General features: G+C 40.4%; 1 protein-coding gene across 8 annotated transcripts in view; it reads left to right on the forward strand.

Moving 5' to 3' along the window:
* Positions 1-13,252, forward strand: part of IKZF3 (IKAROS family zinc finger 3 (Aiolos)) — a 95,624-nt gene that overhangs the window by 63,233 nt on the left and 19,139 nt on the right. For 2 of the 8 annotated variants that reach the window (XM_011929874.1, XM_011929875.1), the window contains 3 exons: positions 3,761-4,021; positions 5,104-5,271; positions 8,140-8,256. The exons of 2 other annotated variants lie outside the window; for them this stretch is intronic. In XM_011929874.1, the coding sequence (XP_011785264.1) occupies positions 3,761-4,021; positions 5,104-5,271; positions 8,140-8,256 (546 nt within the window). The remainder of the gene's footprint in view (positions 1-3,760; positions 4,022-5,103; positions 5,272-8,139; positions 8,257-13,252) is intronic. 4 more of the 8 variants (XM_011929877.1, XM_011929876.1, XM_011929878.1 and 1 more) reach the window with 4 other exon arrangements.

The raw sequence follows: 13,252 nt of genomic DNA on the forward strand, positions 1-13,252 counted from the left end.
AATAGCCAGGCATGGTGGTGGGCACCTGTAATCCCAGCTACTCAGGAGCCTGAGGCAGGAGAATCGCTTGAACCTGGGAGGCAGAGCTTGCAGTGAGCCGAGATCGTACCACTGCACTCCAGCCTGGGCGACAGAGTGAGACTCTGTCTCAAAAAAAAAAAGAAAGAAAGGAATGTTGAGAGAGGATGAATTTAAGTATGATGTGATGAAAGGTGAAACCAAATTGCAGAAGGAAAGGAAAAGAGGAGTTGGCACCTAGAGAGCCTGAAGACATAGAGTTGATAGATCTTGGAAATCGATTTGATGTGGAGATTGAAAGAGAAAAGGTTCCACAGTTTCACGACTTGGAGACTGGAAGAAGGGTGATGCCATTTGTCAACAAAAATAAGTCATAAATTAGAAGCAAGTTTGGGTTCAATGATGACAAGTTTGACTTTAGACACATTCATTAGTATTTTCTAATAGCATTTTCTAAGTAGAGCACCCCTTTTCTCTGCTCCAATAAGTCTTTCAGGGAATGGGATGAATCCCTTCATTAGAGCAGGCTTGTGCCTTTCCTGGTTTTGGTGGACTGTATTTGGAGGCTAAGTACTAAGCCTAATATCTCTCAGGAATCTCATTCATACCTTAGATTTTAATTTATTTTATTTATCTTTTTTGAGCTGGCGTCTGTGCCCAGGCTGGAGTGCAGTGGTGCAGTATCGGGTCACTGCAACCTCCACCTCCCAGGTTGAAGCAATTCTCTTGCCTCAGCCTCCCCAGTAGCTAGAAGCCACCATGCCCAGCTAATTTTTTGTTTTAGTGGAAACGGGGTTTCGTCCTGTTGACCAGGCTGGTCTCAAACTCCTGACCTCAAGTGATCCACCTGCCTTGGCTTCCCAAAGTGCTAGGATTACAGGCGAGAGCCACCATGCCTGGCCAACAATTTATTATGACTTACCTTGAGAAGGTAACAGAGTTGAATATTAGAATAAAGTAGAATCTGGTTGGGCGCGGTGGCTCAGGCCTATAATCCCAGCACTTTGGGAGGCTGAGGCGGGTGGATCAGTTGAGGTCATGAGTTCGAGACCAGCCTGGCCAACATGGCGAAACCCGGTCTCCACTAAAAATGCAAAAATCAGCTGGGCATGGTGGCACATGCCTGTAATCCCAGCTACTTGGGTGGCTGAGGCAGGAGAATCACTTGAACCTGGGAAGCAGAGATTGCAGTGAGCCGATCGTGCCACTGCACTCCAGCCTGGGCAATGGAGCAAGACTATGTCTCAAAAAATAAAATAGAATAAAATAAAAATAAATTACTAATCTCCAGTAACCAAGTAGAGAGGTCATCGAAGTCATTCATCTAAAACTGGTAAGACTCCAGAGGCAAACCAGCAACTATGTAAGCCCAGAGGACTTCTCTAATACCCTGTCCCTGTGTCCTTATATCCCTGGGTCTCAAATACTGTCTTCCTTGCTCTACAGCTGACTCCTAAAGGACTAAAGCTAAGATCTGCTCTTGAGCCAGGATGGTGTAGTATTGAGTTCCAGGTCAGACCAAATAAAGCCAAAATCCTGAGGGAAAGGAGCAGCTCTCTTATGTCCTCTGTTTTCAGAAAGACCCAGCACATTGATCTTACTACATTTTAAAGTTCAGTGACCATGGAGTGTGGCCTGAGTCTGGTCATGTTCACATTTTCTAACCAAAATGGAAAGAATCCTTTTCTGCTGGCCTTTTCTATCTGCTGTTTTTGGTTTTCAGTAGCTGAAATTTTCCGTTGAGGTTCTTTTAAACGCCTACATGCAAACTGAAGCGCACTCAAGCTTTGGTGGGATATTACCCGCAGCTGGAGTGATGGAGGAAGGGAGGCGGGTACAAGCCTCAGGTGCATCCTTCTCTTAAAAAAAATTTAAAAAAAAAAAACACTTAAGCAAACAAATTCCATTTGAAAGCAGGTAAGACCTATCCAGAGAAAGAAGGAAGTGAACCTCTTTCCAAGTAGGAAACAGATATCATTTCTTATATAACCCAGATCCATACGGTGGGCAAATTTGAAACATGTTGGACTTATCCTACAGTCCTACTTCTTTGCTAGTCAAAGAGTGAAACGTTGTGAACCATGAACTGTGGTAGGAAGCAGTGGAACGGTGTGGCAGCCCTGGCTCCTCTGATGGTGGTTAGGCCCTGTCTTGCTCTATTAAGCAAACACAGTTAATATAGATGAAAGGTAACCTTGATAGAAGTGAAAATTGAAACTTGGGTTCAAGGTAGCAAGCCAGGCACAGCTGCAGTTGTACTTCCTCCTGTGTGGCAAGAGGAGCAACACTTACTGATGTTTTTTGGAAGGGATGTAGTTTTTTAAAATATCTTTTTTTCAGAGTGTTTTGGGTTTTAACATTTACACCATTGATGGGAGGGTGTGGAATATAGTTGGTAAGAATCCACTTAGCCTCATATGTCTAGTGCGTGAGGTCGAATCCAAGTAATTCATAGTTCAAGGTTAGGTTTTGCATTCTAATCACACCTCTGCCAGTAACTGGACATGTAACCTTCGACGAATGACTGAAAACGTCTCTGCTCCCAGATTTCCTCATCTGAGAAACAAGAGGGTTGGATTAGAGGACCTTTAAATTCCCTTCTAGCCCTCACTCCATTGATTTGTGATTCCTCATGGGGAGGTACAACTTTCGATTTCTAAGGACCAATGTTTGAAAAAGTAAGCATTTATGTAGCATATTTTATATATGACAACTCCCTTACAAATGTTTATTATTCTTACATCAGGCAAATTTTTAGGTTTTACTAGTGTCAGTGCAAGTACATAAATTTGCTTCTTTATTATGTTCTTCATATTTTTCCCACATTCTTCATATGTTCTTAGACTCTTCATGAAGAGTATGATAGCTGTTCTTTTAAATTTCACTTATTTACATTGCAGCTCTTAAGACAGTACGTGGTCAGCCAACTCACTTGAGCCAGTCCCTCCTCTCCTATCTAGTCCTATCACACAATCCTTGAGTCCTTGAGTTCAGTCCTCCCTAACTTGGGACCTACGGGTCCTTCCCCTTATTTAGATTGAGCCCCATTTACCTGTGTCAATGAAAGTAACTCCTTAGGTTATATGAAAGAATAACTTTTCCTTTTGTCTTTCTCAACACTATTTCATTAGTACTGACAGCTTCCTCTACAGTCAGTGTTGCGCCTTTATCAGCTCCAAGAGAGACAGAGATAAGATGTGTTTTAGCAATTCATATACGTGGAGGGGGAAGAGGCAAAGCGTGGCTTAAAATTAGAAAACCTACGTTAACTATTCAACTCTTAATCTGAATGGCTTACATTGCATGCATTTGAAGGATTCAAACAATATTTTCTCCTTGAAACCTAAGAGTACATCACCTTGCCTTTTTAACTGCAGCCACCAAAAACAGTACTAGATCTGAGAACCCTTCCTCTCCCCTAGTACTGGAGAAGAGTTGCTCAATATTTGTTTCATGGCCACTTTGAGCAAACTTAGCTAAAATCTATTATCTGTAATTTTCTGGATAGCCTAAAACACTATCGTCTGTTTTTATGTGTAAGTATGTGTGTTTTCCTCTGACTGTGGTTCTAAATTTAAATAACGTGCGGTCATGCTAATGGTGCCTTCTTGTTTTGTAGAGGTATAGTGTTTTGTTAGCTTCATTTGGTATTTAATTGTCAGTTGTGGGTCTCTGCTGTTTGAGCTGCTTTGATAGCTTCAAGTACAGTCATTGTTCATTTCTTGCATTTTCTTCCCTGCAGATGATTCAATGAAAGTGAAAGATGAATACAGTGAAAGAGATGAGAATGTTTTAAAGCCAGAGCCCATGGGAAATGCAGAAGAGCCTGAAATCCCTTACAGCTATTCAAGAGAATATAATGAATATGAAAACATTAAGTTGGAGAGACATGTTGTCTCATTTGATAGTAGCAGGCCAACCAGTGGAAAGATGAACTGTGATGTGTGTGGATTATCCTGCATCAGCTTCAATGTCTTAATGGTTCATAAGCGAAGCCATACTGGTAAATAGTCTGCTTTTTTCATTCTTCGGAAAACTATCCTAATGCAGCCATGTGAGAAATGAAGTGGTGGAATTTGGAACTTTTGGTTACTTTCATTGATTTTTGCTATAATGCTGATGTGTCTCTCTCTCTCTGCATTGCCATTTACTCAGTGCTTTTTATTCCTGCCTCACCATGCATCTGGCAAACATATTGCAAATGCTATGAATAAAAAAAGACTGTAGAGAGCACAGTGTTCTAGGTCAGCCAAATACTTTTTCTTCAGTTTCTAAGTAGGAGTTGAATTGTGTGATTTGCTTCTTAGCCATCTTTCGTATATTTTTTGCATAACATTTTTAATAAGAGCAAATCTTCTTATTGTATTGGGTTCAAATTTGGTAAATGAAAGGACATAGTTTTTATTTCCAGTTTAAAATAATGTATCTTCAGACAATAAACAGGCAGTCTATAGAAATGCATACAAACACAACCACTGCACTTGAGCCAGTTGATTCCATTCCGCATCTCATATGAAGACTTTAAAAAGGAGAATTTCTAGCCCTCAGCACCTTGTAAGGACTTTAGTTTCTGGCTCTTTTTTCGAAAGAGATTAAATTTAAAAGGAATATTAAAAAATTAGCCAGGCATGATGGCAAACAGTTGTAGTCCCAGCTATTCTAAAGGCTGAGGTAACAGGCTCACTTGAACCCAGGAGGTCAAGGCTTCAGTGAGCCATGATGGGACCATTGCACTCCAGCCTGAGCAACAGAGCAAGAAGACCCTGTCTCAAAAAAAGAAAAAGAAAAAAGGAATACCAAGTAATATAAAAACTTAGATCTAGAAAGCACTTCTAGAGCTACTCTTGTTTCTTTGCTCTGATTCAATATGATACCTAAAATAGCCTTGCTAGTGGGTGCTTTTTCTCTTCTAAAGAGGAGATTTCATAAGTAAGTCTTAGGCTTGCCTTGAAATGCAGCTCCAAACTGATCTCAATGTGAACAGTAACTGTCTAAAAGATGAGCTTTTGCCCTAGGCATCTAATCTGTGCGTATGTTTCTCCACTTGCCTGTGATCAGAAATCTCCTTTTTTGTCCTTTTTAAAGGTGAACGCCCATTCCAGTGTAATCAGTGTGGGGCATCTTTTACTCAGAAAGGTAACCTCCTCCGCCACATTAAACTGCACACAGGGGAAAAACCTTTTAAGTGTCACCTCTGCAACTATGCATGCCAAAGAAGAGATGCGCTCACAGGGCATCTTAGGACACATTCTGGTAAGTGAGAGAAATGAGCACTCCATGTCTAGGAACTGCATTCCTCAGAGCCCAATGTGGAAACTAGAAAGAGTTAAGTAGGAAGGTTTCAATCTGTCGTTCTTGTTCTGAAGGGTTACAACAGCAGAGACCTCTAGGGCTAATTACACTGCCATTAAGGCATTAATTGCTCTCCGTCTGCCTCAGTGGAGATGATCATCTCCTCGCCATCCTTGCACCCCTGGAGAACAACACAGTCAGACAGGAAGAGCCCACCCTATAAAAAATGTCTTCTTAATTTTTGTGAGAAAATTATAGCCGTGAGTATTTTCTTCTGGTAAACTTTATTAGATTGTTTTCCTAACACACACACTCTTTCCATTCAAAAGACGAAACAAGCAAATGATGTACAGTTTGTAAATTATGAAAAACTGTAATTTGGATATAAATCATTGTTTGATGGCTACTTTTTGGCCATTCGGGATAAATTTCTTAAATCCAACTTTCCTCTTGATCGGCCCACTTTTTAAATCAACATGAGGTCTCACTATGTTTCTCAGGCTGGTCTCAAACTTCTGAGCTCGGGCATTCCTCCCACTTTGACCTCCCGAAGTGCTGGGATTACAGGCATGAGCCACCATGCCCAGCCAGCCTACTTATTTTAAATCTCTAAAAGATGAACAACAGTAAGAATTTGGAAAAAGCTATGTGCTGTCTTGATGTTTTTACTCCTTATTTTGACCAAGATAATACTTTTTTTTTTTTTTTCAAGATTTAGAATTTCCTTCCTAGAAAAATAAGACTGAGTTTATTTTCAAATTTGGGACCTCATGTTCTTGATGTTATCTGGCAAAATTTAATTGGAAGAAAAGATTTGTTTTCATGTCAGTTCACATCTACTGCTTTGATTAAAACCTAGCCCCAAACTCAAAACTTGTTATAATTCAGCCACTAGGATTAAAGAAGTCAGCCCCAACAAAACCCACCATGAGAGATCATAACTGGCAAATGAAGGGTTTCTCTCTTTTACAACTCATTTTTCAAAGTAATGAATTAAGGATGAGTTTGGTTTGAAAAAATTAGAATAGTTCTCTACTGTTGCCTTTTTCAAGTAAGAAACAATAGTAGGCTTTTTAAAGACAGATTCCAGAGAACCCAATTTATGCAGAAACATAACATTTTTAGCCCTAGCAAACCTGCATTTGTTTTAATTTAGGATTCCATAAGGATCTTTTAGTGCTTTAAATCCCAAAGCCTCTGTTTTAAACAGAGCAAGAGGAGTTAGAAAATAAAAATTTTAGCCCCTAAAACTGACAAATGCATTGAGTATATTTTATCAACAATCAGAAAGACCAGGCTTGCACAGATAGTTGAAGTTATTACTTACATATTTCAAGCAATAAAGCATTTGGGGAGTTGGCAGAATAAAGATTGCATGAATTGTATGGATGAAAGTTTTCCTTCATCTTAGACATTTAGACGAGGTCATTTTTACAATTCATTTTTATTTCTTTTTCTTTCTTTTCTTTTTTTTTTTTCTTGAGACATAGTCTTGCTCTGTTGCCCAGGGTGGAGTGCAGTGGTGTGATCTTGGCTCACTGCAACCTCTGCCTCCCAGGTTCAAGCAATTCTCCTGCCTCAGCCTCCCTAGTAGCTGGGATTATATATGCCTACCACGACGCCCAGCTAATTTTGTTTGTTTCTTTGTTTGTTTGAGACAGAGTCTCGCTCTGTCGCCCAGGCTGGAATGCAGTGGCGTGATCTCAGCTCACTGCAACCTCCGCCTCCCAGGTTCAGGTGATTCTTCTGCCTCAGCCTCCCGAGTGGCTGGGACTACAGGTGCGCGCCATCATGCCTGGCTAAGTTTTGTATTTTTAGTAGAGATGGGGATTCGCCACATTGGCCAGGTTGGTCTCGAACTCCTGACCTCGCGATCCGCCTGCCTTGGCCTCCAAAAGTGCTGGGATTACAGGCATGAGCCACTGTGCCTGGCTAATTTTTGTATTTGTAGAAGAGATGGGGTTTTGCCATGTTGGGCAGGCTGGTCTCGAACCCCTGACCTTAGGTGATCCACCCACTTTGGCCTCCCAAAGTGCTGGGATTACAGGTGTGAGCCACTGTGCCTGGCCTATTTTTATTTCTGTTATTCAAAAATATCCTGGCTGGGTGCAATGGCTCACACCTGTAATCCTCTCACTTTGGGAGACCAGAGTGGCCTTTGGGAGGCCAAGACTTCACCTGAGCCTGTGAAGTTGGGTCTGTCACGAGCTGTGATTGAGCCACTGCACCCCAGCCTGGGTGATGGAGTGAGACCCTGTCTCAAAAACAAAAAACCAAAAAAATCCTTAATTAGCTCAGTTTTTATTGTTTTAGCCTAGGCTTTGCTATAGCCACGTGGCAAGGATGAACTAAATTTATCCAAATATGTCAATGTTATGAAAAGGCCATCAGTTTTCTCTAACTCCCACAAACTACAGCAATCTCTACTTACAGCCAGATGGATGTCCAAACTAAGGAATCCTGTCCTGTTTCATTGCTTATAGCACATCAACCTCCTCGAAGAATAAAAGGGCCGTATTTTTTTTTTTCCCAAAGAAAACAAGATTTGACCTGGAGCCAAAACACTATGCTAAATAGTAATCACTAAATCCAAATTCTTCCATTTGTGATAGGAGGCGACCCTTTCAAAGAATACTCTGACATAATGATTAATCATAGACCATAACCTTATTTAAGCTTACCAAATTTACAATATAGATTCAAAAGTATCCAAATACTCTGGCTTCACTCAGCAGTCTCATTTCTAGTGAACAGTTGTCACAGAGCCCCAATACCTGACCTGTATGGAACCCCTGAGGGTCACAGATGTGCCTTATGTTCTCCTTCTAGTGGAGAAACCATACAAATGTGAGTTTTGTGGAAGGAGTTACAAGCAGAGAAGTTCCCTTGAGGAGCACAAGGAGCGCTGCCGTACATTTCTTCAGAGCACTGACCCGGGAGACACTGGTGAGTTCACGCAACACACATTTAGCGAGCATCTGCTGTCCTAGGTGGTGAGATACAGTAGTAAGTAAAAAGACTCATGGAATTTATATTTTACTGGGGGCAGACAGATTATAAAGAAAGTAAATGAGAAAACTGTAAGTTGAGAGATTAGAGGCTGGTAAGTGCTATTGAGAAAAATGAAGCAGTTACTGAGGAGCGAGGGTGAGAATCAGGGTAGGCTTTGATGAGGTGACATTTTAACAGGCTTCTTAACAGGGTGAGCGAGCCCTGCAGGTAACTAGGGAACAGCAAGAGCAAAGGCCCTGGGGCACAAATTTGAAGAAGTGTACATAGTCCTGTGTGTGCGAGTAATGGGACCTGAAGCCAGAGAGGAAATGGGAAACCAGATCTTATCAGGCCTTGCAGGCTATTGTAAAGGCTTTGGCTTTTACTCTGAGTGAAATTGAAAATCTTTAGAGGGTTTTGTACAAAGAAGTGACATCATTGGCCTTCTTATTTGAAAGAATCACTCTACTTGCTTTTGAGAAGAGATTGTATTTGGGGCAAGGTTGAAAATTGGGGGATCAGTTAGGAGGCCATTGCAATAATTCAAGTAAGAAAAAATTATGTGTTGTTAGTGGTAGAGGTGGTGAGAAGTATTCTAATTCTCTGTATATTTAAAGGTAGAGTCAACAAGATTTCCTAACAGATTGATAAAGAACGGAGTTGTCAAAAAATGGCAAAAATTGAGGGTAGAGGAGGTTGGGGAGTGTCTAGGGAAGACTCAATTAAAACTACAAGGATTTTCTTTGCACAGGGCCCAATTTATATCCTTGTCTACTCATATGATTTATTGTGATGCTTCTATTTGGCTTTGGGGATTGCTTGTTTTATTCAGTGATTTGAATTAGATGCCTACTGGCAATTGGTTCAAACACTAGATGTTCTTCTATATCTCAATTGTGGTTTTATTTCCTTTTCATTCTTTAGTTGAAACAGCCTGAAACTTTTTTGTGTCACATCTCTGCAGCTGTCTTTTGTCCCATTGAGTTAGCTGTCAGCCTGGTTCTGCAGCTTGGGTTGTCTGACATTTTTATTTGGTAACTTGAACCAATTGCTTATTTAGAATAGGTACAAACCCTCATGGGATTTAGTGTTGGACAGCAATTGTTGCAGTTGAGTAGTTTGAATAGCCTAAAACAGAAATATTACAAAAATATCAAAGAAATAACGTGAAACTCAGGAAAAATGGGGTAGAAATGACTACTTAAACTGCCCTCATTTTGAGTAAGAGGAAACTTTTGTTTTAGATAAAACCTATTGTATAATGTTAGGAGCTGGCCAACTGAATTATGTTGGCTTGCAGTGCTTCTGCTTTTTATCCTAATGGCATCTTTGGTTTTATCAAGGAGTCGGATTTCTAACTTGATAAAGGAAATCCAACTTATTTGGATAAAGCTTATCCAAATAAAAAGAAATGTTTACTCCCTTACAAAAAACAAACAGGTCAGACACAGAGGCACACACTTGTAGTCCTAGCTACTAAGGAGGCTGAGGCAAGAGGATTGTAGGAGCTCAAGCCCAGCCTGGGCAACAAAGCAATACACCATCTCTAAAAATAATAATAAAATAAAAAGAAAAACCTAATATTTGGGTTTTGACATCTTCTTCTCTTTGTTTTGTTTTGCTTTTATCTGAGTCTGCTTGCTAGGAAAGGTTTCGACATCTTAAGTGACATGCTTCATGGCAGTCAGGCAGTACTTGCTCAAGGACGGAATATAGGCATCTCTACTTGCAGTTCTGTATTTCAGACAATAGGCAAAGATTCTACTGTAAGAGATTCCCAAGCTATGAAAATCTATCATATTCCAAGTAGAATCACTAATATTTAAAGCTAGAATGAAAGAGAGCATCTGACCCTAATTCTTCATTTTAGAGATGACAAGACTGAGACTCACCCAAAATTCAGTGACCTACTTAAAATTCACCAGAACTTTAGTTGTTTTTGTGATTAGTCATATTTTTTAATTTTCAAAAATGTGAGATATAACTCACATACTATAAAATTTACCTTTTTAAAGTGCACATTTCAATAATTTTAGTATATTCACAAAGTTGTACAACCATCACCACTATCTAATTTCAGAACATTATCACCATCCGCAAAAGCAGTGCTGTGCCCATTAGCAGTCACTCCGTATTCCCCCTTCCTCTAGCTCCTGGCAGTCACCAATCTACTCTCTGTCTCTATGGATTTTCCTGTTCCAGACATTTCACATAAATGGAATCATACAATATGTGGCCTTTTGTGTTGGCTTATTTTACTTAGCATAATATTTTTGAGGCATTTATATATGCTGAGGCATTTATCAGTAGTTCATTCCTTTTTATGGCTGGATAATATTCCATTGTTTGGATTTGGCACTTTCCATTTATCCATTCATCAGCTAATGGACATTTGGGTCTTTTACACCTTTTCCACTTTTTGGCTTGATGAGCTATATTTCTTAAAGGTTATGTATTATCTGGTTTACAAAAGAAATATAGTAACACACATACTAATAGACACACACATATATGCATATATGTGTGTCCTGATTCTCCTGGAAGGAAGGGGGAATATCAGAAAACTACACTCTATAAAGAGTAAGTTCAAAATTATTGATTTTGAAGTAAGGTCACCACCTTACTTCCCATTCTCACAACCTTTTTTAGGAATTTCAAATAAGGAAAAGTATCAAAAGTAATATTTTGGCTATTCTCAGTGATATTAGGTGATTCAGGAAATGCTGAAATACAGAGGTTGAGTTAATTTGCATTTCATAGGGTGGTTTGGTGGATGTGTGCACCATACTTTAAGTCTCAGCAAAAACAGATAAAGGGTTAACTAAGTCAGCAAGTTTTGATTTTTTTTTTCAAACAAATATGTTGTAATGGTGGTTTCAGGTTATAAATGTGTAAATTCACAGCTTAATCAAGTTACTGCATCTCAGTTCATACATTATTCTTTTATATTTCAAATAGTTCCTGTAATTTTTCCTGAGGCCAAAATTTACAGAATATTTAATCCAACATAAGCCAATTCTTTAACTATTTTGCACCCTTCCATGTATGGTTTCCATTTCTGTTTCCTTCTTAGAATTGGGAATCCATTGTGGACATGGGGTTCCATTCTGGGCCTGAGCAGTATAGCACATCTTATGCCTCATCCCTCACTTGTAAAGAGATGATGCTTCATTGCCATTGTGCCCTCAGCACTCATTCTTCAAGTGCTTATTGTAAATCGAAGTGCAGCGTAGTGTGAGAGCCAAGCCTGTGGACAAACCTGCCCTCAAGGGGACGCAGGACTTTCTGGAAGCAAGCAGGTGGATAAAAAGGCCTTGGAGTGAAGACCTGCCTGCAAAAAAATGCAGGTATTGGGCAACAGGACTTCTGGCCTTGCTAATCATTTCTTTTATCCAGATAGCACTTGAGTTCTCTGTGTGCCAGGCTCCGTATCAAAGCTGTTTGTAAAGATGGGTTAAGGTTAAGCCCCTACACTTTAAGGATTTACAATCCTGGCCGGGCACGGTGGCTCACTCCTGTAACCCTAACACTTTGAGAGGCCGAGGTGGGCAGATCACAAGGTCAAGAGATAGAGACCAGCCTGGCCAGTGTGGTGAAACCCTGTCTCTACTAAAAACACAAAAATTAGCTGGGTGTGGTGGTGCTCGCCTGTAGTCCTAGCTACTCAGGAGGGAGGCTGAGGCAGAAGAATCTCTTGAATCCGGGAGGTGGAGGTTGCAGTGAGCTGAGATCATGCCACTGTACTCCAGCCTGGCAACAGAGCAAGACTCCGTCTCAAAAAAAAAAAAAAATTAAAATTAAAATTAAAAAAAAAGTCACAAGTGATATTTAGTCCAAGTTTCTACACCAGGCATCACAAGTGACACCATCAAAATATTCCAATTCTGTCTTAATGGAGTATATATGAAAAGAAGGAAAAATACAGAAGACCATGGACTGCATTTTCTCATTAGCTTGATTATTATTTCAGAAAGAGACTAACAGCTGGTATAGAGATTCATTTAGCCTCATTTCACACAAATTATGAATACTTGGAGCAGGAAATATTTTTGTGTAACAATGAGTTCTAGCAATAGTAATATTTTTAAGTAATTGAATAATCACATCTATTTATGAATCTAGGACTCCAAACCTTTCATCTTTGATAGCTCTTCAAGCTAATACAAGCATGAGGGCTTCAGAATAAACTTATATTTTTACCAATTTAGCAGACCAAAGAAAATGTTTAAAAATTTTTAAGTTTGCTTCCCAGCACTTTGGGAGGCCAAGGCGGGTGGATCACAAGGTCAAGAGATCAAGACCATCCTGGCTAACACGGTGAAACCCCGTCTCTACTCAACATACAAAAAAAAATTAGCCGGGCGTGGTGGTGGGCGCCTGTAGTCCCAGCTACTCGGGAGGCTGAGGCAGGAGAAAGGCGTGAACCCGGGAGGCAGAGGTTGCAGTGAGCCAAGATTGCGCCACTGCACTCCAGCCTGGGCCACAGAGCGAGACTCCATCTCAAAAAAAAAAAAAAATTTTTAAGTTTGCTTTCCCAACCTATTCTTTTTTTTTTTTTTTTGAGAGAGAGAGTCTCGCTTTGTCACCCAGGCTGGAGTACAGTGGCACGATCTCCGCTCACTGCAACCTCCACCTTCTGGGTTCAAGCAATTCTCCTACCTCAGTCTACTGAATAGCTGGGATTATAGGCACCCGCCACCACGCCCAGCTAATTTTTGTGTTTTTAGTAGAGACGGGGGTTTCACCATGTTGGCCAGGCTAGTCTCGAACTCTTGACCTCAGGTGATCTGCCACCTTGGCCTCTCAAATTGTTGGGATTACGGATGTAAGCCACCGCACTTGGCCAAACCTATTCTTTTTAAAAATCAATACTGGCTGGGCGTGGTGGCTCACACCTGTAATCCCAGCACTTTGGGATGCCGAGGCGGGTGGATCGTAAGGTCAGGAGTTC

Source organism: Colobus angolensis, unplaced genomic scaffold (genome assembly GCF_000951035.1).
Source record: "Colobus angolensis palliatus isolate OR3802 unplaced genomic scaffold, Cang.pa_1.0 Scaffold83, whole genome shotgun sequence".
Classification (NCBI taxonomy): Eukaryota; Metazoa; Chordata; class Mammalia; order Primates; family Cercopithecidae; genus Colobus; species Colobus angolensis.